Source organism: Rana temporaria, chromosome 3 (genome assembly GCF_905171775.1).
Source record: "Rana temporaria chromosome 3, aRanTem1.1, whole genome shotgun sequence".
Lineage (NCBI taxonomy): Eukaryota > Metazoa > Chordata > Amphibia > Anura > Ranidae > Rana > Rana temporaria.
Genome location: NC_053491.1, coordinates 224,555,374 through 224,580,914, shown reverse-complemented (window position 1 = coordinate 224,580,914; position 25,541 = coordinate 224,555,374). Strand labels below are relative to the sequence as shown.

Sequence of the window (25,541 nt, the reverse complement as noted above, 5' to 3'; positions counted from 1 at the left end):
AATACTCTGTCTCTTCTGCAATAAAATCTCTGGCTGCCACCAATGTTGCTTTTGAATGTACACTGAACCGCATATGTGCAGCTCAGTGTGCATTCTTGATATGCCGGGTTGACAACTGCTGTGCACATGTGTGGGAGCCATCCCTGGACTGGCCAATCAAGATGGCTAGGAAAGCAAAACGCAGAAGAGCAGGTAAACATGTTGACGGCAGACATGTATAGCTGGAGGGGGGAATTTTGGTGGGGAAGTCTCTGCAAATATGCTTTTCTGCTTTTAAAGCCCATCTTCAGCCAGGGGTTCTTTTTGAACAGGATAGATATTGGAACTTCTGCCAGGATTTTATGGCTGCCTATGACCTCTTTGGAAACACTGAGAAGAAAGTAGACAAAGAGTCTCCCCAGTGTGGGCAAAGACATCAATAAAAACATGACGGAGGTTCTGACCCTTCCCAACTCTAAAGTTTTTGAAGGAAAAAAAAAATGCATAAAAGCTGTTTTAGCTGTAGTTGGACTAGAACAGGGATATGCAATTAGCGGACCTCCAGCTGTTGCAGAACTACAAGTCCCATGAGACATAGCAAGACTCTGACAGCCACAAGCATGACACCCAGAGGCAGAGGCAGGATGGGACTTGTAGTTTTACAACAGCTGGAGGTCCGCTAATTGCATATCCCTGGACTAGAACATTGCTTTTTTTTTTTTTTTTTTTTTTTTTTAGGACATGTGCAAGTATATTATGGACTTGCTGTTTCTTACACAAATGTCCTGGCAAAGGTGGATGAACCCTGGAAAGAATTTTTATGTAAATAATATTTTAAAAAGTTGCCAAAAGTTGTGAAAAGTACACAGATCAAAATGCAATAAAGCTGGCCATACTGCAATAGTCTTGTATGAAAATTGCCCTTTTTGAAAAGAAAAAAACTAAACATTCTGACCGTGAATGTGGTTTTTGTTTGCGATAGAGTGTTCTGATTTTTCTACAAATGTTTAAACTATTATCTCTAACCATGTATGGCAAGCGGAAATGTTTCATTTGAGAGATTCAGCTGTATGTCAATACAATCTTCTTTTTCTTTTTCCCCTCAGAGTTTCAAAAAGCCTGTGCCAGTAAGTAGTGGCTTTGGGATGTCGGTCCACCCGTTAACTTTTGGAGAGGGTCGAAATACATCGAATGGTACAGTGCAAGGTACCAGTTCAGCTGGATTCCAATTTGGGTCAAGTTTACAAGAAGATTCAAAAGATACAGACTTATCTAAAAACCTGTTTTTTCAGTGTATGTCCCAAAATGTCCCACCCAGCAATTATTTTACTGCTATATCGGAGAGTCCTGTAGAAGAGTCTTTAAACAAGGACCCATTTAAACAAAGTAAGGAAGGTCTCTCGTCAACCCTTTTTAAGCCCAAGCCTCTCATTCCTTCAGAAACTAAAGCAAATGCAAAATTGCCTTTTTCTGATTCTATGCCAAAACTTACGCCAGCATTTCCCGGCAAAGTGCCCGCTGCAAAGCCACCTGAGACTCATGAAAATCTCTTTCTGCAGCCTCCAAAGCTATCTCGTGAGGATCCATCAAATCCATTTTTAGCCTTTTCAAATACAAAAGATGTTTCACCATTTGGCTTCTCAAACCAGCCAGTTCAAAGTTCGTTATCTGGTACACCTACATCTTTACTCTGGCAAGATAAGCATAAAGCTGATGACCCTGGTGCGCTAATGAAAAATAAACCTCTGTTTCTTTCCACTGAGCCTTTAAAAATGCTGCCTATTCCTTCTACCCCATCAGTTAACGAATCTCTTCAAAGCTCTGCCTTTTTGGGAAATGGGAGGTCAAATTCTCCAGCAAGTAGCTTGAATCAGCCTATTGAGATGCCAACATTGTCATCAAGTCCAACTGAAGACAAACCTGCAATAGGATCTGGGCAGTTGGACAATCCATTGCTAAGAACTTTTACTGCTCTGTCAAGTAGACTACAACCTGGTGTAGTTTTTTCCTCAGAATTCTCTCATGATGGGAAAGCAGCTTTTGAGTCTGTTAACAGATTCACTCTAGATGAGCGAAGCAGAACATCAAAGCAAGATTCTGATTCCAGCACTAATAGTGACTTGAGTGACCTGAGCGATTCAGAGGAGCAGTTGAATTCTAGAGTTGGCTTTAAAGGGATCCCAGAACATCTTGTTGGCAGGCTAGGACCTAATGGAGAGCACGGTGTTGACTTGCTTTTGGGAAAAGGAATTATAAAAAAAGTGGGGAGAGGAAGGCCGAGAACTACTCCACTCAAAGGTAAGATGGGCAAGTAGCAGAATATAATACTGAAAAATTAAGTGTACATCAGCGGTCCCCAACCTTTTTGGCACTAGGGACCAGTTCCATGGCAACCAATTTTCCCGGCGGATGGGATATTCAAGAGTCTGTCCTCAGCCCCCATTCACACCACAGCCCCCCCCTTTAACAGTGTCCTCAGTTCCCCTTCATATCACAGCCCCCCCTTTACAGTGCCCCTTTACATTAATTACATTTAATTCATAAAGGACTGCTCTGTCAAGGGAACTGCAATGTAAAGGGAAACTGTAATGATTGCAGTGCACTTTACATTACAGAGCCCCTAGCAGTCATAGCCTCCATGTCCCTGCAGTCTTTCCCTGCCCAAAATGCTTATTGCAGCTCTCCATTCCGATCTGCAGCCCCCCTGCCCTGCTGATAGGGTGACATTGTTGCCTGGGTGGGTGGAGGAGCCAGGAGCACACACACGGACATGGCCGCACAGCAGGAGGTGAGCGGCATCCACAGTCTATGACAGACATGTGTGGATTGCGATCGCTGCTCGCCTCCCGCTGCGCGCCCTGGTCGTCAACAGGCCAGGGGTTGGGGACCCCTGGTGTACATGCTTGAGTTTACCCTCTTTAAGGGTTACGTAATTTTAAAAATGTAATTGGTCTAATAGTTTTTTTATTTATTTTTTACAGTAGGGCAGTCAATTTTAAAAGATATGAGTAAAGTAAGAAAGTTGAAGCAGTCAGGTGAACCTTTTCTTCAAGACGGATCTTGCATCAATGTCGCTCCACATTTGCACAAGTGTCGTGAGTGCAGATTAGAGCGGTATCGGAAATTTAAAGAACAAGATCAGGATGATTCCACTGTGGCTTGTAGATTCTTTCACTTCCGGAGGTATTTTTTATTAACTTGGTGTATGTTTTTAGACAGTAGGGGCTTGTGTTAGGGCAAGGTAAATTCTGGTTTCCAAGATATCTTTATCAATAAGTTCACCCACACAAAAACAGGCTGCCTTTCGCATTTTTGCATCATATGACTTTCCTTTCTAATAATGTGTAGAACAAGGCAAGCAGTGTGCACAGTGTGGTGGCTCACCCATCTAGTATGGGAACTCTTAATGTGCACTACTGTGCCTGACCACTGTAGGGCATTGTGGTTATTATACACAGTGGAGACGTGAGTAAAACTTGTGTCTACTGTATGACCACTGCAGGAGGGGGTGGCGACTGCACATGTCGAAAGCTGCATTGTCGCTTGCTCCTTGTTTGTGGAAATATTTGGTGTGTGCAATATGGTATTTAGAGGTACACTGTCATTAATCTGCAATAGGGAAACCAGAAAAAAAAATTCAGTAGGAAATGTGCAATCCCCTCCCCTCAAGATGAAAATGATCAAAAAAGGAAACTTTTAATTAGCTGAGGTTTGGCCTTTAAAACAGCACACCGCTACAATAAAATGCTTATATGTGAATGGTTACCTGCCAAAATAATTTTTAATTAGTTTTTAGCCAGTCTTGTGATCTGGACATCAGTTCATTTAAAATGAGGGTGACCGGATTTTGTCTGGTTTCATTGCTGTCCTGTCACCTGGAAAATTTCCCCAACTGTAAAGCACAGCTATAAAAACTTGACAATTGTGCTAACTTTTTACTAAAATACATTTATTTCTTTATCCCCATTTCAGGGATTTCCTCTGGTTTCTTTTTCTGCTGAGATACTGTTAATAGGAATAGTACAGCTACTTTTACACTGAGGCAGTTTTCATGCATTTTAGCGCTTGAAATATCCTCCAAAAAGCGCCTGAAAACTGCCTTCCATTCTGTGCAGTGTGTGCTTTCAAACTGGGACGGTGCACTTGCGGGACATTAGGAAAAGTCCTGCAAGCAGCATCTTTGTGGTGGGTTGGGAGAGCTGAATTAAGTGTTTCCAACCTGCCCCTGCCCATTGCACTGAATGGGCAGCGCTTTGATAGCACTGCAAAACTGGACTGTTTACCCCCCCCCTTTTTTTTTTGGGGTAAAAACTGGCTGTAATATGCCACGGTTATCTTGTTTAGAGTTTTTTTTTTTGGCCTTGCCATATATTATAATATGACATTAATTTAGTCAACTGTAGGTGATCTCCTTCAAAACCTGAAGCAAATGCCTATCTTTTGACATGGTATCATGCTTTATTTTTCTATCGCACAATTCATAGGTAGTGTGTGTGTGTGTGTGTGTGTGTGTGTGTGTGTGCTTTGAGGTCTTTAATTTGTATTAAGTGGGTTACCTACTTGCTTTGTGACATATTTCTTCCTTGTTTAGGCTGGTTTTCACACGGAAAGGAATTCTTCGTGTTGAAGGCTTTCTGAGTCCCCAGCAAAGTGATTCAGAAGCAATGCGGCTTTGGGTTCCCTCCTCTGTTCCTGCTGAAGGCATTGACTTGGAGACCTCAAAATATATTCTAGCTAATGTTGGAGATCAGTTTTGTCAGTTAGTCATGTCAGAGAAGGAAGCCATGATGATGGTGGAGCCACAACGTAAGTTGATTTCTGTTTTAAATACTTTTATCTGTGTATATAATCGGTGCTTGTTGAAATGCAAAGAAAAAAATAAATCCTGCTATTCATTTCTGATCGCACAGACATTTTTCAATTTTTTTTAATTACTAATGTAGACAAATGAATACAGAATTCATCTGTCAGCCCAATCTAGAAGCCAGGAGCACATGCCTATGATTATGATATACAGAAAAGGCAATAAAAATTTTGAATGGCAAAATTTTCTGACGCTCCTGAATTTTTTTCCAGCTGTCTCCAAAGATATTGGCGTATATAGGTAATATTCTATGTATAGATGAACAGTTTATAAGCACATCCCTTGTCAGTTGGTAGTTCGATTATCATGTTAATCCTCTTAGAACTTCAGCCAAAAAGTTTGCTTAAAGATCACATCATAAAGTTTAAAGTGGAAATAAAATCTCCAATGACAAAACTTAACCAGCAGGCTTTTTATTGCAGTAGAGATCTGCCTGCTCGCAGTTGTCTTTAGAATGGATCACGGCTCCAGGTGAGACTGGGAAATCAATCCCACTGCAGGGCACCTCACAGGTGCTGGCCTGGTTTGCCACAGAGCTGATCCAGGCTCCCCAGGGATGCAGACACAATCTCAGGATCCACCCCAATACTGACCAGCAGCTGGCCCAGTCTCTCATTGCACTGCTGATAGTTAGCCGCTTCCACCCCTTCACAGCCCAGCGCTCCAATGAGTGCTGGAGGGGAAAAGCAGAGAGCAGTGACTGTCACCGCTCTCTGCTCTGTGAAGACCGAGAACTGAGCGATTAGTGGTCATGTGGTTGCTCAATTCTTGTGTTAGACGGAGGACAGCTGCAGCATTGGACCGATGCTGCAGCCACATAGGTGAGTATGAATGTTTTTAGATCCTGCATTTCCCATTAAAATACCTATACTTTTTTTATTCCGGCACATGCACACGTACTGTATCTGACTTTTGACAATTCTTTTTATTTTTTTTCCTGTACAGAAAAGGTAGCCTGGAAACGAGCGGTCAGAGGTGTTAGGGAAATGTGCGATGTCTGCGAGACAACACTTTTCAACATTCATTGGGTGTGTCGCAAATGTGGATTTGGAGTCTGTCTTGATTGCTATAGACTGAGAAAGAACAGGCCTCGTAGAGGTAAGAGTCAGTATATCTAAACGCATTGTTTTGGGACAGAATACTGAATGGTTAAGATGAAAATCTTTTTCAAAATGTGCTATTAAACGTTCATACTGTATTTTACAGGCATTTTATTTATATTCTTCTCCATATTTACAAGCAAACCAAACTGGTCTAGCAAAATTCCATGCCAGGGACATTTGAGCAGTTGCAGCAATAATTCTCGTAGAAATTATGTAAATGGCTCACTGAAACGGAAACGCTTCTAATCAGAACGCTCTTCCAGACAGCAGCAGTCTCAACTTCAAACCCTTTTGCAACGCCAAGATGACCTCAAGAACATGCATTGAAGGTGCAACCTGATATTCGGAGGCCTTATAAAAGGGGTTAGATCCGATTGGACTTTCTGTTTCGGGAGACTGTTGCTACATTGAGATACCATAACCTTAGAGTTCCTCATCACCTGTGCCGCCACAAAGCAACTTGCCAATAGACCCTGATCGGACCACCCTAAACTGTGCAAATCTATGGTTCATACTAATCCTCTTCACAGTTAAATGAGAAGCGCATCTTTAATTTTGGGCAAAGCCTTTTATCTTATTGAAATGGAAAATTAAATTTCATTAATTTCTATGCTATACTGTCCTGTTATTATGCGTAGAAATGGACAGTACACAAAAGGTGCGCTATGGTATGCGTTTTTCCGCACAACACTGCTTAACTCCTGGGTGACACAGAAAAGTTGTTTTCTGTGTGCTTTTAGGGTGAATACTGTTGCTCAGGCGCAGGAAAACGTAACCCAACCCACCTACTGTGGACAAGCCCCACAAGGTAAAAATATGACAAACATCTCTCTCCTATCTGTCTCTCTAAAATAAAACACTCCTACAACCCTCTTTGCCCTAAATGTTGCATGAATTATGTAATGCAAGGAATCTTGAAAAAGTGCTAAAATGTATTGGTGCTGTTTCAGACCCAGGTGGTCTATTCATAAAATCAAATACACAATGTCTTGTCAACATATGGTATGCAATTATTTTGATCATAAAAATGTTGTGTATAAATTCTATGTGAAAGACCCATGTCTTTCCACTTCAAGACCGTTTTTTCTGATGCAAGTATAAATGTTATACAGTAGCCTCAAAATCCAGCGGCCCCAGCTATTCACAGCCAGCGATTACCTGCAGTGATCTTTGCTGGATGCACTTTGTGTCCATCCGGCAGTGATCACCACAGCTGTTTGCTGGCTGTGCAGAGAGCCACGCATAGCTGCGGCCGCAGCCGACCTGTCATTCTAGTAAACTAAGTTGGCGGTTGCACCTGTCTGCTGAGAGAATGCAGCCTAACAATATAAATGGATTATTTGATACAATTTTAGGAAGCATGCCAGTACCAATACACGAGATGTTTCATCATATTGTGTCCATACTATAGTCAACATTACAGATTACTTGCATATTGTGGTGCCAACATATGAGCTCAAAGTTTGATATACCTAAATAATAGTAAGTAATAAAAGCCCAGATGTTTAGCCATTAACAAAGTGTCCTGTTTCGAGTTTAGGCCCATTAGGTAAGGTGTGTTTTTTTTTTTATTTCATTTCAATCAATATATTTTCAAAAGGTACACATACCATATCTGAAGGGATATACCCTCACCCCTCTCTCAAAATGACCTAGTTCCAACATATTCCTTAATGACAAACTTTTTCTTGAAAGCAATTCTATGTCATCTATACACAAAATATTGAACAATGGGATCACTGGTGAGGATTTGCCAGTGTTTAGCAAACCCTTGGTGAAAAATCTGCCCAGTTACAAAATGGTGGATCAGGAGGATTTTAGGGATTTCTTATAACATGCCACCTTGAAAAAGCAAAAGATCTCGAAGGCTATTTTTGCTCCATTTTTTATTTTTAATTTTTTTTAGGTTGAAGTATCTTCTGCCTAAGAACGTTGCTTTAGTAATCTCAATTGGAAATTGTTAGCTTCCTGCTCCTCTTTCCTCATCCTTAGTGCATATTTTGTCCCACCGTGAGTGTGTAACACGGTGTTACCAGGGCTTGGCTTTCTAAATAAATTTGGTCTCCTTGCCTCATGAGAACATAATGTAAGAAAATATGCACTATTACAGTACTGTAAAATGTTATTTATAATGCATATCCTTTATCAAAATTCAGGCTAAGGCCAAAAATGTGTTACTCAATCTGAATTTATAAGGTGAAAGGTTCACTACCTCAAACTTTCGTTGATCTATTACATTTCTTGGTTACAAACTATTCCATACTGCACAAATGTGTTGCTGGATTTCCCACTTGTTTTCATTCCTTGCACTTGTGCATCAGAGTTCCCTCTTAAAAAAAAGGTATAGGGAATTTAGAGATTGTCCCTTGGTGATTTCGTTTTTTTTGTTCTTTTTTTGTCAAGGTTGTTGTTTTTGACCCATGCCTACAATTATATACAATATGTTAACTACTTAAGCTCTCTGGACAAACATAGTACATCCAGAAAGTGAAGGATTAAACATAAGCTTATGGCTGAAATGGCGTTCATGAGCTTGTGCTTGCTCTTTTTAGAGGGCTCATGTGTGTAAAGTAAAAGTTATCTGTGACATTATAACAACCCGATCGCTTGTAGAATGCAAGCGGTGTGGTCCACAACCTCCCCCTTCATGGTTACCGCACTCTCCTGCTCTTCCTGGGTAGCCAGGGACCACATCAAGGGGTTTCGGGATGGCGAGCAGGGTGAGACAGAAACATCCATTCCTTGTTCTCTGCAGTAAATGAAGCTGGAAGAGCTTGGCTGTCAGTCACCACTCTCTGCTCTGCCCCTCTAATGCTTACTGAAGCACCGGGCAGGAGATGGGGTGGGAGCAGCTGGCTCAGGCTCTCAGTGGCACACTGAAAAGCTGAGCCAGCTTTCCTGTAAGGCTTCTAGGTGGATCGTTACATTTGTCAGAATTTTTCCATAGTCTGAAGGGGCTCTGTGCCGTGATTCTGGATCTTTGATTCCTCCTCTTTGCACCCCTATGTAGCACCGATCCCATTGGGGAATATGTGAGGGCACGCACCCAGTCTTAAAAATACATATGGGCATCCTAACGCTGGCTGCACTCGCATGCATAAGAATCCCAGGATCCAACGTTACTGGAGTCTGGCCCCCTGTGCTTTTTGATTGGAAGTGGCTTTGGAGCTCCTTTTTCCACTGTCCCCACATCTGTTTTGATGGCTGCTAATCTGCACCAAAAAAAGCCAACCGCCAACACCCAACCGATGCAGATGAAATCCATGAGTCTGCACCTCTTAAGTAAACAAAGGAGCGGGGTCACCCGGTGACATCATTGACCATATATGACTACATTCAATAATTGGTCAATGATGTCGTATGAGGCAGGGTCACCTTGGTCAAGTTCTGTGTCCAGCGAAATTATACACATCAGTTAAGGCATCCAGCAAAGTTGTATGCATCAATTGGTCCAGCCAATTAAGTAATGCGTGTTGATCATGGCATCCAGCCATGTCTGCGTCAATCATTGGGTTCTGCAAAGCTGTCCACATCAATCACGGCATCCAGCAAAGTCATCCTTGTCAATTATGGCATCCAGCGACATTGTTCACGTCAATCATATTGTCCAGCGAAGTCATCCATGTCAATTGCGGTGTCTAGTGAATTTGTCTGTCATGGAGCAAAGTCCTCTGTATCAATCGCGGCACCCAGCGAAGTAATCTGTGTCATTAATGGTGTCCAGCAAAGTCTTCTATATCCATTGCAACGTCCTGCGCACTCGTCCATGTAAATTAAACAGCATCCAGCCAAGTTGCCTACATTTGATAGATTTTGAAGTATAAGTTCACCTTCCTAAAATAATAAAAATAAAAGCATATATTTTTGGGCGGTACTTTGAGCCTGTAAAGCATTGCACCTGCGATCAACTTGTCAGTGTGTCTGTCTGCTGAGCTAGCACACTGTCAGTATATCGCTTATGATGATAGACCATAAACACCTGTTATCCTTTTATCAAAAGTACACATTTAATGCTGTAAAGTCTGAACTTGTTGCTGCTACAGTCACATTCTGTGCAATTCCATTGTGTTATTTTTATTTTTTTAAGATATAGTTGAAAGTACACTTGTCCTGAACTCTTATTTTGCTATAATCACTTTTTTAGAAGACGAGGTGGCTGATGAAGAAGTATTTTCCTGGCTGAAATGTGCTAAAGGACAGTCTCATGAACCTGAAAACCTTATGCCAACGCAAATTATCCCTGGCACTGGTAAGATTGGTATAGAAATGCATTTAATAACCCTATGTGCGATTAGGGCCTCTTGTACTCGGAAGTAAAAAAAAATCACCATGATTTTAACCCCTTGAGCCAGCGCCTGCTAGCCCTGTAAGAGCGTTAGAATCCTGGTAGACTGGGCTTATGGTCATGTGACCACACCATGATTGGCTGTCACTGCGGTCACATGACCGGAAAGCTCCCAATGGCAATAGGAGCTTTTAGTTGGCCACCGGTAACTGCTGGGAGTGAACAGGGCTCGCACTCTCGGCACTGCTGTATTGCACACGAATAGTACAGAGCCATAGGATAAAAATAGAAAGCATTGGAGTGCAGTAATGTAAATATGCATGTATTCACATGAATTTGTTTGTATATTGCAACACTGGTAACTAGAAGACGATGAAAAAAGTCCTAAGCATGTATACGCATATGCACATTACCACAAAGGTTTTTACAGAACATTGTATTCAGGAGCTTCTGTCAGTAAGATCCTAAGTATAAACACCAGTAAATTCTTACACTTGTGTGATAGAGGCCTAAGGCTTTCCTTGCCTTAGAATAGTATAAAATACAGCATCTTAAATTGGGTGTAAGACCTTACAACACACTTTTTGCTACAGGTAAGCCTATAATGAGGCTTACCTGTAGCTGACTGAATATCTAAACGGTTTAGGAGATATCCCCTGTATTTGCAGATGTAATCGGCATTCAAGCGATGGCACGTACGTTGCCGTTGCTTTCAGTGAGTGTGCCATTACGTCATCGTGGCTCCAGACAATCGCAGCGCTGGTGCTGTGTTGGGCACCGCAGAGGGATCTTTGATCACAGGTGAGTATTGCATAATGAGCTAGTATGCTATGCATACTAGCTCATTATGTCTTTATCTTGCAGGTGTTGTTTTTTTTTTCTAAGTGGGTTTACAACCACTTTAAGTTGGTTTCAGCAGCTGCATTGGGAAGATGGAAATTACTAAACTGTATGTAAACCCTCGCCTTTTAAAACAACCCATTCAGTTTAAACCGAAATGTAAGGCAAAACATTTATGTATAGGTATTTAAAAAACAAACAAACAAAAAAAGATAAACACTTTTACACCCCCCCCCCCCCTTTTTCTTTATGTCATCACATTCCCTCTGTTCTTGGCTACATAAGAGCTGGGGGAGGAGAAACGGAAGCACAATTTTCACAGGGAATGGCTGTGCAGGGGATGTGTGAGGTGTTCCCTCATGCCTAGCATGGTCAGTTTTTAATAGGAAAGCGGAGGGACTGTGACAGGAATACCATGGATTTCCCACAAAGGAAGCAATACAAAGAGAACAGAATAATTTTTGTATACAAGTACATAGTACAGCAGGTGCATATCGGCAATCTGAAATGTTGGATTTACATCTTTAAGGTGGCTTTTACTGTGATGTTTGATTTATTTTTGTTTTTACTTGCAGCTCTTTACAACATTGGGGATCTGGTCCATGCTGCAAGGGGGAAATGGGGTATTAAAGCAAACTGTCCATGTATTAGCAGACACAACAAATCGGTTTTAAGACCGGCAGTCACTAATGGCATTACCCAGGTATGTATATTTATCTATATACATTTATACTCTGCAGCAGCGATTCATCTTATTGTTTTTTTTCTTTCTTTATACTTTTTAAACCATATTTTTATTTTTTTTGTGTTGTCTATTACCTATCTTGACTGTCTTGACAGCGAGCAAGGGAAAATCTCCCCAATGAGGCTATTAATACCTGACGGATGTTCTTGCGTTTCCAAATTTTATCTCTAGAAGTATAAAGTTTTGATGGTGTTCATACCTCCCCCTTTTTTTTTTTTTTTTTTTTAAGATATTTTTTTAAGATATTTTTATTAGGTTTAAGACAAGACTTCATACCTCTAATGAATCAACTAGACTTTATACTAATGAAATGTTAGCACAAATACTGCACATAACTGAAAGTTGTTCGATAGGAAGCCTCACTTTTTACTGCTGTTTTGTAGCTAGCACAAAATGTTGCACCCATCCAGAAATTGCATGAACTGTTGATGCTTGGAGGAATGGCAATAAATATATATGTCAGGTAATGACACCAATTTTTTAGCACTGTCCTAATCTGATCCAACAGCATGGCACAGTGCTAAGCATAAATGAGTACACCCCAATAGATTTGTCAGAAAACCCTTTACTTTCCTTTTTAGAATCCAACATTTTCTATGGAACATTATACTACAAAATACTCCCACAAATGGGGAACATTGATTGCAACAAAGATTTGTTAATTTGCTCACACAAATTGTTTTTCCTAATTAATTAATTCAAGACCATGTTGCAAAAATACACCCCAACAAAAGTGTTAGCCTAGGTTCACACTGACGGCAGGATTTAAATTGTGTGAGTTCAGCTGAACCCAGAAACATGTCAGTCCGACTTTGGGGGTGATTTTCAGAGAATTCAACTACAGGGGAGTCTAATTATTCCTTAAACGGGTGTCAAGCAGATGGTTGATTATAAAAGGACGTTACTTGACAAAGAAAACCCCTTCTCATGTTATGCTGTCAGCAATGGCACCACATGGAAGAGAAATGTCATGGGGCCTGAGAAAGAGAAAATTACCTTGCACAAGAAAGGTGAAGGCTACAAGTAGATCAGCAAAGCGTTGCTTATCAGTCCAAATACTGTAGCAAAAGTGATATCAAATTTTAACAAAGATGGCACTGCAACAATCTCACAGACGTCCACGGAAGTCGACACCTCAACAGTTGCCTCTTCTGATGAAAAGGGTTGAAGAAAATTGCCATGCAAGTTCAGTGCAGTTAGCTAAAGTAGAAAGCCAAACTGGGGTGACTTTTTTTTCCCCTTGACACAATACGGCAAACACTGCAGAGGAATGGCATGCATGGGTGTTCTCCACGAAGGAATCCTCTCTTAAATCCCATGCATAAAAAAGCCTGCCTAGAATTTTCCAGGGCCCATGCTGAAAAAGACCACCACTGTACCCTGGAGTGATGAGACCAAGATAAATGTTTTTGGAACTGATGGCTTCGCAAAGGAGAGGCGTACAAAGAAAAATGCATGGTGCCTACATTTAAACATGGTGGTGGGAGTTTCCTTCTGTGTGGCTGCATGAGTGCTGCTTAATGTTGGGGAGCTGCCTTACATTGATGGTATCGTGAATTTACAGATGTACTCCTCTATATTGAAAGAGAAGATGCTACCGTCACTCAATTACCTTGGTCGTTGTGCACTTTTCCAACATGACAATGATCCAAAACACACATCTAAGGTCACTGTTGCATTTCTGAAGAACAGAGTGAAAGTCATTCAGTGGCCAAGTATGTCTCCTGATCAGAACCCAATCGAACACCTATAAAGAATTTTGTAGACAAGTTGAGCATCACTCTCCATCCAGCATCCAGGCTGAAAGATGTCATTCTTGAAGAATGGAAAAAGATAGATGTTGCAATATGTTGCCAGCTTCTTCATTCCATGCCTAGAAGACTTGGTGCTGTCATTACAAATCATGGAGGTCATACAAAATACTAAATGTAGTAGTCTTTTGTAACCCATGTCTATGTATTATTAACCTTATTTTTAGGGTTGTCCCGATACCACTTTTTTTTTAGGACCGATACCTTTTTTTCATGTACTCGCAGATACCGATTACCGATACTTTTATTTATTTATTTTTTTTTTTTTTTAATGTGTCCCCAAATGCAGCCTTGTTCCCAAATGCAGGCCATGTGTCCCCAAATGCAGCTTTGTCCGAAAATGCAGCCATGTCCCCAAAGAGAAAGCCAAACCCTCTTTTTCCCGCCACCATCTAGTTGATCAGCGCGGGGAACATAACTGCTTTCATTTGAATAGTTGCGTGTTCCCGGCCCCGCGTCGGCATATATAGCCACAACCCCCGCTTGTCCGGGCACTTTGATAGACAGATCACCCGTCCAATCCTGGGATGGGTGATCTGTCTATCAAAGTACCCGGACAATGGAGAGGCCCTATATATGACGAGGTGGCTGGGAACACACAGCTATTCAAATGAAAGCTGTTATGTTCCCCGCGCTGATCAACTTGACGGCAGGGGGAGCTTGGCTTTCTCTTTGGGGACTAGACGGCGGCAGCAGTTCTCCTTCATTAGTGACATACCCGAGGACTGCTCTGCTCTCCAACCGCTCTCTGGAAAAAAATATATCGGTGAAGCATCGGGAGCATTTGCGCGAGTACAAGTACTCTCCCAAATGCTCAGTATCTGTCCCGATACTAGTATCGGTATCGGGACAACCCTACTTATTTTCATGTAATGGAGCTAAACAAATGTTCTATAAAACTCAGTTTTGTCAAACTTTTGGAAATTGTTCTAGTGTTCATTGAGATATAAAAATCTTACTTTTTAAAAGGGGTGTACTCATTTATGCTGATCACTGTAAATCAGAGTTACCCTTAAATGGGTTTTGCATATTCCTAAATTACATTCAGAGATGTCTAGCTAATTTATTTTTAATCTGTGATTTTATGTCCTTAACTTTTTATTACATTTTTTTTTCTTCTTCTTTTGATTAAGCAAACATGCTAGCTAAGTATTGTGACTTATCTGCTTATTCTCTATCTACTAGCTTCCAAGTCTAAATCCTTCTCCAGCATGTGAGGGTACACTTCCATCTACTCCTATAGAGTGTAGTGACAGCATCAAGATGGAAGAGGATTCAAAATCAGAAACTGCTGACATGGTTTTGGAGGACTCAAAGACTGAACCAAATATTAATCAGGGCGGTGCAGAGAATAAAGCCAACAAACAGCAGTGCCCAGAAACTACACCGTCATCTGCCTTGCACTGGCTGGCTGACCTAGCAGCACAGAAAGCAAAAGAGGAGACAAAAGGTGATGACTTTGATATTTTTTTTTTTTTTTTTACCTTTTTGTTTTTTGCTCTTGCTTGACATCACATCTGACTATTTGACACAGAGTATATATACTGATCAACCCTAACATTATGACCAGCCACTATATTTCATCTAGGCAAGAACTCCACTAGACTTGTAAAGGTATGCCGTGGTATCTTGCACCAAGCCATCAGTAGCAGATCCTTTAGGTCCTGTAAGTTGCGATTGTGAGACCTGCTTGGATCAGGCTTGTTTTTCCAGCACATCCCACAGAGGCTCAATTGGATTAATATTTGGAGACCAAGTCAACACACGTGTTCCTCAAACCGTTATTGAATTCATCAGACCAGGCCTCTTCCACTACTCCGTGGTCCAGTTCTGATGCTCACGTGCCCATGATAGGTGCTTTTGACTGTAGACATGGGTCAGCATGAGTATCCTGACCAGTCTGCGGCTACACAGCCCCATACACAACAAACTTCATTGTACTGTGTGACGTGTTTTGATACCTTTCTAAAGAAACCAGCATTAACCTTTTTTTGCAGTTTGATATGCAGTAGCTTTTCTATTTGATCAGACTACATGTGAATCAGTGAGCCTTGGCCACCCAGGATCCTGTCACCAGTTCACTGCTTTTCCTTCCTAGACTAGAAACATCCCACAAGAGTTGCCATTTTGGAGTTGCTCTGACCTAGTCGTCTCTCCATTACAATTTGACCCTTGTTAGTCGCTTACATCCTTAGGCTTGCCCATTTTTTAGGGACAACATGTTTACTTGCTGCCTAATATATCACATCCACAAATATGTTTTTTCTATTGTGATTTGACTTGTTTTTTTATTTTTATTTATTTATATATATATATATATATATATATATATATATATATATATATATATATATACACACACCTTGGTGGTTAACGTTTACCTTTTTGGGGCTAGTTTATGGAAATGTAGCAAGTACTTTTGGGTGAGGGCTGTTTCAGACAGCCATTGAATTCTAAAGCAGCCTTAAAGCATATTAACACCTATTCAATTTTTGGATGTGTTGGTCAGACATTCATGTTGTCGGGCAACATTTCTCAAACACCCTGTGAGAGGTGTTTTATTTTGTACAAGGCTAAAATGGGAAATTATAATTTTTGACGCTTTGCAACCACGCCTTAAATGACTGTAAATGTCATAGGCTTGTTTACAGTGTGGTCCAATAGAAGTAAATGGAGGCAGTTGCAAAGTGTCAATGCATGACAAACTCTGCAGGCAGCATTTTTTTTGGCCTGGCTGCAACGTGAGGCAATGCTAATGCTGCAATGTGAACGCCTCCATCCGCTCCCTATTTTACCAATTTCGAGTGCCATTGGTAGGCATTTGGGAAGAATAAAATAATGGTAATTGCAATACTTTTTGTCACACTGTATTTGCGCAGCGATCTTACAAGCGCACTTTATTTGAAAAAAATGTACCTTTTTAATAAAAAAATAAGACAGTAAAGTTAGCCCAATTTTTTTTTATATTGTGAAAGATAAATTTACAAGTAAATTGATACCCAACATGTCACGCTTCAAAATTGTACTGCTCGTGGAATGGTGTCAAACTTTTACCCTTTAAAAATCTCCATAGGCGACGTTTAAAAAATTCTACAGATTGCATGTTTTGCGTTAGAGGAAGTTTAGGGCTGGAATTATTGCTCTCGCTCTAACGATCACGGCGATACCTCACGTGGGGTTTGAACACAGTTTTCATATGCGGGCACTACTCGCGTATGTGTTCGCTTCTGCGTGCGAGCTTGTCGGGACGGGGCGCTTAAAAAAATCAAATTTTACTTGATTTTATTTGATTTTTACACTGTTTTAAAAAATAAATGGGTCATTTTTATTCTTATTACAATGAATGTAAACATCTCTTGTAATAGAAAAAAGCATGACAGGTCCTCTTAAATTTGAGATCTGGGGTCAAAAAGACCACAGATCTCATATTTAGACTAAAATGCAATAACATTAAAAATTGTCATTTGAAAAAAATGACAAAAATAAAATTGAAAGTAAATAAATAAAATGACGTTGCTTCCGCATTGCTATGGTATGAAGACGGGTGGGGGCCATCCATACCCAGCCACGGATAGGACCCGATTGCCTCCGCCGCTACCGACGGCTCCGGTAAGCGGTGGAAGGTGCGGCAGGGGGGCCCCTCTCCCGCCGCCGATAATTATGATCTCGCAGCTAATCTGCCGCAGAGACCACCATTATCCGGACCACTGCCTGAAGAGATGGATACCTTGGTTGTGGCAGCAGCTGCTGCCATTACGGAGATATCCCTCTTCAAAGTCAGGACGTATATAGTTGTGCGGCAGTCCTTAAGTGGTTAAGTTCAAATGGTTTTTCTTGACTGCATGTTACCTGTGTTGTAAATTGGCTGTCAAAATCGTGACGGAGTGTGTCTTCAAGTAGAATTCTAGTCACTGCGGGTTAGAGCGGGAGGCTGACTGGTGGGCTTGATTTCTAGATTGCTTTCTATACATGTGAAACAGATGGTTCTATACATGTGAAACGGATGGGCTTATCTATGCTGTAGTGGTAGGGGGGGGCTATACTTGATCCTTCTTTGACCATCCCCTTGATGGGGGTGGGATGCCCGCTGGGGATTGTGGCTAGTTATTGAGTTGGATGTTGTATACTTGCCATTGCTTATTTGGATCAACAAATTGAGTACCTGACTCTTTTTGCTGGTGCTATTGCCTGGAGTGGTGGTGGACTGAGTTTTGGGGTTATGGGAGGGAGGGGGGTGGGATTGGGGTTGGGTGGTATGTTTAAGTAGGCAGTTACCTATGTTAGGTAAGTTGTCAATGTTACGACCATGTTGGTCGTGAGAGACCTGGTATTGTGCCACGGAACTCTCCCTTTTCTATGTTTGTATGTCTTGTTGCAAATATTTCAATAAAAATAATTAAAAAAACAAAAAACAAAGTAGAATTCTAGTCTAAACCCAGGGCTGTCTTTACGGCAGGGCAAAGGGGGAAGCTGCCCCAGTTGTAGGGACCAAAGCAGCTGCCCCATACTTGCCAACTGTCCTGGTTTATATTCCCATGTCCCTTGAAGTTTTAGTTCCACGCTGTGTCCAGATATCTCACTGGTGAGGTGTTGCTACCAATGCTGCCCTGCCCTATTGCTGTGTACAGATGACTCACCTGCAGACCCTGTCAGTATTGATATGTAAATAGTGGCATTAATATGCAAATAGAGGCAGCATTCATATGTATACCATCACCTCTGCTGAAAATTGCCCACTGAGGAGGTAAAGGGGAATGCTTGAAAGTCCTGCTTGCAACTGTGGTCATTAATTCTATCATCGGCATGTTCTGCAAAGGGAGGGAGGGGGTGCAGAGGTAGGCATAGAAGGAATTAGTTTGGTGGGGTGCACAGGTGAGCAACGAGGGGAGGTATGTAGTGTTAAATAGGAGGGGGTGGAGGGGGGGGGGGTGGAATGAAGTGGATGGGAGAGGTTTTAGGATGCAAAGGTGTACTGACAGGGTGGATAAAGATGTAAGTTGCGTATAGGGCAGCCTATTCCTTTCAGTGGGCTGCTCTATGCGCTAGAAATGCGAGGGGGGGGGGGGGGTCATCCTTAACCCTCTTTCTCACACACACCAAATTTTGGCGCACACATTCTCAGCTGCGTGAGGATGTCCTTGGCAAGTAAGGGCACTGCTGTGTTTATGCTGAGGAACACCACATTTCTGTGGTGTCAGGACAGTCATTTTTTTTCCATGCGTTCTTGGCGCACACAAATGTGAACGTAGGCTAAATGTCTGTTACATTGGTGGGCAGTGTAAATCTTCTCATTACATTGGGGCTTGGTGTAGAATCCTTTAATTCGCACTAGGGGCAGTGTGAATGTCCCCCTTACGTTGGTGGTCATTGTAAATCCCTCCTTACATTGATGGTTACTGTGAATGCTCCTATTACATTAGTGGTCAGTGTAAATCCCCCTTACATTGGTGACACTGTAAAAACTTTATATTGGTAGTTTGTAAAAAAAAATCATGACTTGCATTTGTGGTCAATTGGTGGTCGTAAATTTCCAATTAAAATGGTGGAGAGTGTAAACCTCCCCTTACATTGGTGGCCAGTGTAAAATTCCCCGACCATCTTTGAAGCATTTATGCCACGCTTTTTTGTGCTGCACTCCATTGCATTATCCCCCAAATCATCCAGATATTTTTTTTATAGAGGAATGCTCAAGTTTAATGCAAAATTGGATGCAAATTCATTGCTCTACACGTTCAGTCATTTTGAAAGTGAAGGGCACACAGTACACATGTCCACTCTGCGGTGTCTAACGTACCCACTGACTAGTACAGTGAAGTCGTCATTGCTTATGCATGCACATTCCAGTCCACTCTAGTTATTTTCAGACCGCTCAAGCGGAAGCTGCAGGAGAGAGTGATCAATGGCTGCTAAAGCTTGGCTTGGTGACATTTAACTATAAACTCGGATGACCCAGCTATTGTCGACACTCCCTCCTCTCCCCTGCAGCTGCCGCTGACTCACATGGGGAATCCAGATCACATGACCAGAGTGAACTGAAAATCGTCAAGTTTCTACCTTTCTCTTACACGACTTAGTCGGCACAGATGTTGGGAGGGAGAATTTTTAAGAATGGTAAAGTTTTTAGCCTGAAATTCTACATTCATGTACCTTTTGAAGAGAAAAATCAAGGTCTTGCATGCAACCAGAACTTAGGATCCAGGGTCATTCACAAAACCAATTTGAACATTTGTCTGTCAGAGCATATTTAACTAATAATGAAATGTCATTGTTTTTCAGACCCCAGTTCTGTGAAGACCGTGCCACCTAATGAGTGTTCTGTGAGTTTGGAATCTCCTAATTCCAGTGTGAAGAGTTCTACTTCCCCAAAACTTTTCAATAGCCTTTTATTAGGCCCAGCTGCCTCCAACACAAAATCAGAAGGTTCCAGTTTAAGAGACCTTCTCCACTCTGGCCCTGGAAAGTTATCACAAGGAGCAACAGAAGGAGGGGTACCATTTCCACCTGTGTTTAATTCTACAGTGAGTAGTACACCTTATTTCTATATAACGTTACCGATAAACGTCTAATTGTACTTGGGGGGGAATTGGTATTTTATCGATAGATTAACCCCTTCACGTCTAAGGGTTAAACAAATCCTTTTTTTTTTTTTTTATACTTTATTTTAATATTTTTTCCCTCCTTTTTTTATTTTTTCCACAAAGATAATCATAGTACATTTTTACAAATAAGCCATCTTATGCATACATTCTACTTATTTTACTCTTAAACACTTTAATTTCTCCCATCTCATATTTCTACTTTATCTTTAAACTTATATCATTTTAATTATATCTTTGTGACTTGGCTATCCCTCTAGCCTGTCCACTACATACTCCCCTCCCCCCAAGAAAGAAATAAACCGAGAATGTCGGTTTAATCTTTTAATAGTTAAACAGCGAAAAAAAACGACGACAAAAATAAATAATCATTTTGGTTCCTCCCTCCGCCCTCTCTCCTCGGCTCACCCCACGCGCTCCCTGTATGCGACATAGGGAGCCCAAATCTGTTGATACTTGTCTTCCTGCTCTTTCATACACATAGTAAGGTTTTCCATTAATTGGACTTCTGATAATTTGCCATCCATTGTGCTTTGCTTGGAGACGCATTGCTTTTCTAGAGCGCTGGAATACATGCTTTTGCCGTAGAAAGTAAATGTCTCAGCAATGAATTTTTATATTTTTCCATCAAAAGAGGGATGTCAAAAAGCAGGAAGGCAGCTGGATTATTTCCAAATTATCTCTCTATTGTTTCTAAAACCATTTCCCCAAAATTCTTTATTTCTGCACATTAACAAAAAAAGGTGTATCATATTGCCAACAGTTCCTTGACAACGCCAACAAGAGATTCGATACCTGTGTGTGTGTATGTATGTGTATATATATATGTGTGTGTGTGTATGTGTGTGTGTATGTATATATATATATATATATATATATATATATATATATATATATATATATATATATATATATATATATATATATATATATACACACGATTCAATACTTCTGGGGTTCTATACCACATGCTCAAAATCTTAACTTCCTTCTTGATACCTAGTTGCTATTAACACCTTATGCGTAAACCTAAATATCTTATTTTTTTTGTGCTTCTGAAAAAGTGACTCCCATCTCCCTCTCCCATGCTTGTATGAAACCAAGGTTCTATGGGGCCTTCAACTCAATCACCATGGTATACAATATCGATATTGCATGTCTAGCTGACTCTCCTTTTAGGCATACGTTTTCGAATTTAGAAGAGGTAGCTATTTCTCTCATTTGCCTAGATATTGATCTGAGAAATGCATTTAACTGCATTCTCCTAAAAGGATCCAGACTTTCTCCAAACTCACAGTCCAACTCTTCTCTAGACATTACTTGATTGTCAACTGTGAAATGTATAAGTCTACTTTTGCCCTGTCGTTTTAAAATCATAAAACTTTTGTCCTTTAGACCCATTTCACACTCTGAGTTACCCAGGATAGGAGTTATCGGGTTCAACTGCGCCGATATCTTAAATTTTTTAAATGTCCTTTTAACTACACTAAGTGTCGCGCCCACTGTCGGATGTTGCTTTTTTGCTTGCGGTATAGTCGTACTTGTTAGCCAAATTAACCCCTCCAGGGGTACCTCCACTATTGCTTGTTCCATGGTTTCTCTTTGAGGTGCGCACCAATCCAGCACTCTTGCTAGATGTATTGCCTCATAATAACCCTCTGGGTCCAGGAACCCTACACCGCCTTTTTCTTTTGGTAAGGTCAAAATATCTCTACAAATTCTGGCAGGTTTTCCAGCCCATACAAACCTTGCCAGTCTTGCTCTCAACTCCTCTCTCAAGTATCCCACCGGGATCTTAATAGGTAAGGTCTGTAATAAATACAGCAATCTTGGCATTACATTCATTTTGATATTGATTCTGCCAAACCACGTAAACACCTCCTTGTCCCATTTCTGTAGATCTAATTTATTCTGTCGTACCAAGGGCACAAAGTTAAGTTCAAATAGACTAAATAGGATATTGGGTATTTTTGTCCCGAGGTAACCTATATGGGAGTAAGTCCATCTAAACGCAAAAAAGTTAGATAGCTGCTGTTGCAATGCTATACTCGTCTCAACCCCCATTGCTTCCGATTTATTATAGTTGACCTTAAAATTGCACAATCTCCCGCACTTCTCCATCTCAGTCATTAATGACGGCAAAGACAGTGCTGGGAGGGTTATAAAGAACAGAAGGTAATCTGCAAATTCAGCCAGTTTATGTTCCCTTCCCTTTAATCTGATGCCCCTAATATCTGGATTGGCCCTTATAGTCCTTAGAAATGGCTCCATTGTCAAAATAAAGATAATGGGAGATAATGGACAGCCCTGTCATGTTCCATTCTCAATAGAAAAGGGCTCTGAGAGTACCTCGTTTATCTTAATTCTAGCTTTTGGAAAGGAGTATAAACTCATGACCCAGTTCTGCATCTTCAGCCCTATGTGTTGTATGGTCGCCCTCAAGAATGACCAGTTGGTTTCGGCAAGGGATAGGTTGATACATTTTAAATTTCTGCACAAAATCTATTATACCCCAGCGAGACTTTCTGCTTTGTTTCCCTCGGCTACCTCTGAGTGCTGGCGGTGCTCCTTCGCACCGGCTGATGCCAAGCGCATCTTTTGGGAATGCCCGCTAATAAAAGTATTTTGGGAGGGGGTGGTTTCTTGCCTGAAGGATATTCTGCAGGTGCCTGTCCCGCTGTCGGTGCAGGTGTGCCTTCTGGGCTTAGTGGAGGAAGTGGTCCCCTCCAGGGCCCAGAGAACGTTGCTGAATATATTACTATTCTATGGGAGGAAGGCCATACTACTTAAGTGGAAATCACCTGCCCCACCGGGTATAGCGTTTTGGAAGAGCTTGGTGAACTCGATGATGCCCTTCTACAAGGCGACCTATCTCTCAAGGGGGTGCGAATTTTTTTTTAATAAGGTCTGGCGGGCCTGGTTTAATGCAGATGCCACTGCTGGTTAGAAGGGAGGGATGAACGGAGAGCCTCACTTTTGAATTACCTACTGTACACGTGAAACGAGTGGGCACACTTATGAGACAATGGTGGGGGGAGGGCAGTGCGGATCCCCGCCAGGGCCATTCCCATGGCGGGGGGGGGGGTACAGGTTGGGGCGTATAGTTAATAACCAATGAGTTGTGTAATGTATATCTGCCATTAACTGTGTATACTGCCAGGGTATACGTACCTGACTTTCAATTCTCCTGGCACTAATATCGGAGGTGGTGGTGGACTGAGTTACGGGGCTAAGGGAGGGAGGGGGGGGGATAGGGGTTGGGAGGCATGTATTTCTTTTGAAGGCAGCTACCTATGTTAGGTAAGGTGTCAATGTTACGACCATGTTGGTCGCGAGAGACATGGTGTTGTGCCGTGATACTCTCTTTTTTGTGTTTGTCTGTCATGTTAAAAAATTTCAATAAAAATAATTTTACAAAAAAAAAGAATGACCAGTTAACTCTATCGAAAGCTTTTTCTGCATCTGTGGATACTAAAACTAATGTTTTTTGATGATATTGAGCGTGGTGTATGGCACTTATGACCCTTTGCGTATTTTCCCTACCTTCCCTTTCTGGCGTAAATCCTACCTGATCAGAGTGTATTAAAGTGGGTATATACGGTAATAATCTAGTTGAAAGTATTTTCGTGAGAATCTTTAGGTCTACATTTAACAGTGAGATTGGACGGTAACTTGAACATTGAGCCGGATCTTTCCCCTCTTTGTGTATCACTGTTAAATGGGCCAACAATATTTCTACTGGTATTGTTTGACCTTCTCGTACTGAGTTAAAAGCCTACCCAAACCTTGGTGTCAATTTATCTGCAAAAGTTTTATAATATAACAGGGTGAATCCATCCAGGCCCGGTGCTTTCCCTGGTTTTAATGTTTTCAAGGCCTCCAAAAATTCCTCAATGGTAAATGGGCCGTCTGTCTTCTGCTTCTTAGGCATTTCCGAGGCTGCTATACATGCCCTAGCCTCTTCTACATTGCATACCCTCGCACTCTGATCTCGCGCCCCCAATTGGTATAGGCCTACATAGTAGTCTCGGGAACACCTTCGCAATTGCCTGTGATGAGTTTACCAATGTGTCTCCCTGCGTTTTAATACGTTCTATGTAGTTTCGCATCCTCGTCGCTTTCAATGCATTAGCCATCATCCTGCTAGGCTTATTTCCGAACTCATAAAAAGTTTGTCTGCCCTGGGTCATTGCTGCTTTTGCTTTATCTGTTAGCCAGGCATTCAGTTCAAGCAAGTTAATTCCTCCTCTCTCTGAAGTGTCTGCGATTTCTTATGTAAAGTCTCTAGCCTCCTGATATCCCCGAGCAAAGATTCTAATTGGGCCCCCTGTTGTCGTTTTCTACGTGCTCCTGCTGATATAAGTATGCCTCTAATATAGCATTTATGTGTTTCCCATACGCAAAATGGTGACACTTACCCTGATTTATTTGTTAAGAAAAACAACTCTAATTCCTGTGCTAGCTGTGTCTCGCATTCTGGCTCTTTCAAGAGGGTTTCATTAATCCTCCACTGCCATTCTCGGGTGACGGGTTCCCCCCATTCTATAACGCAGTTAGATGGTGCATGGTCTGAAATCATAAATGAATCTATGGATGTCCTAATGCATTGCAGCGCACTTTGAGATACAAAAACATAGTCTATCCTAGAATATGTTTTGTGTTTAGCTGAAAAAAGGTATAATCTCTATCGCGCATATGTAGAGTTCTCCAACTATCCCTTACTTGCAGCTCCTGCAGCATTCTTTTTGCTTTTCATAGTTTTATATAAGACAGATTGGAGGTTCCCCTTGAGGCATCTAAAGTTGGATCTAGTGCCATATTTATATCTGCTCCCATCAACAAAATTCCCTCCTTATTTTGGTGTATTACATTAATATGTCTCCAAAACTGCTACTTGGCCCTCGTTGGGCAGATATATATTCACCAGAGTAACTTTTTGATCATATATTAAGCCCTTTACAACCAGTAACCGCCCCTCCTCATCTGTGATTGTCTTTATTTATTTCCATGGTATCTGACTTGACATCATAATTGCTACTACTTTTGCGTTTGAGGTCTGTGATGGATGCACTATGATACACAATGGGATATCTATAGTTTCCCAACTTTGGATATTTTTTTTTTAAATGTGTCTCTTGGAGAAATATAATATGCGATCCGAGTCTCCTAAGTTCCATATATAACTTGCTACATTTTTCTGGTAAGTTCAAACCTTTCACGTTATATGATGTCAGTTATTTTAGTCATCTCCCTTCTCCTTTATATAAAAAAAAAAGTTGGAACTATTAATGGCAAACACAGCAAGATAAACTCGAAGG

The 25,541-nt window shown here is 41.3% G+C and overlaps 1 protein-coding gene across 1 annotated transcript in view; it reads left to right on the top strand.

Moving 5' to 3' along the window:
- KDM3B (lysine demethylase 3B) overlaps positions 1–25,541 on the top strand; it is a 68,933-nt gene that overhangs the window by 25,837 nt on the left and 17,555 nt on the right. Inside the window, exons 8-15 of the mRNA XM_040344344.1 lie at positions 1,086–2,277; positions 2,961–3,162; positions 4,571–4,785; positions 5,789–5,941; positions 10,091–10,195; positions 11,647–11,774; positions 14,813–15,077; positions 19,904–20,145. Of these exons, the coding sequence (XP_040200278.1) occupies positions 1,086–2,277; positions 2,961–3,162; positions 4,571–4,785; positions 5,789–5,941; positions 10,091–10,195; positions 11,647–11,774; positions 14,813–15,077; positions 19,904–20,145 (2,502 nt within the window). The remainder of the gene's footprint in view (positions 1–1,085; positions 2,278–2,960; positions 3,163–4,570; positions 4,786–5,788; positions 5,942–10,090; positions 10,196–11,646; positions 11,775–14,812; positions 15,078–19,903; positions 20,146–25,541) is intronic.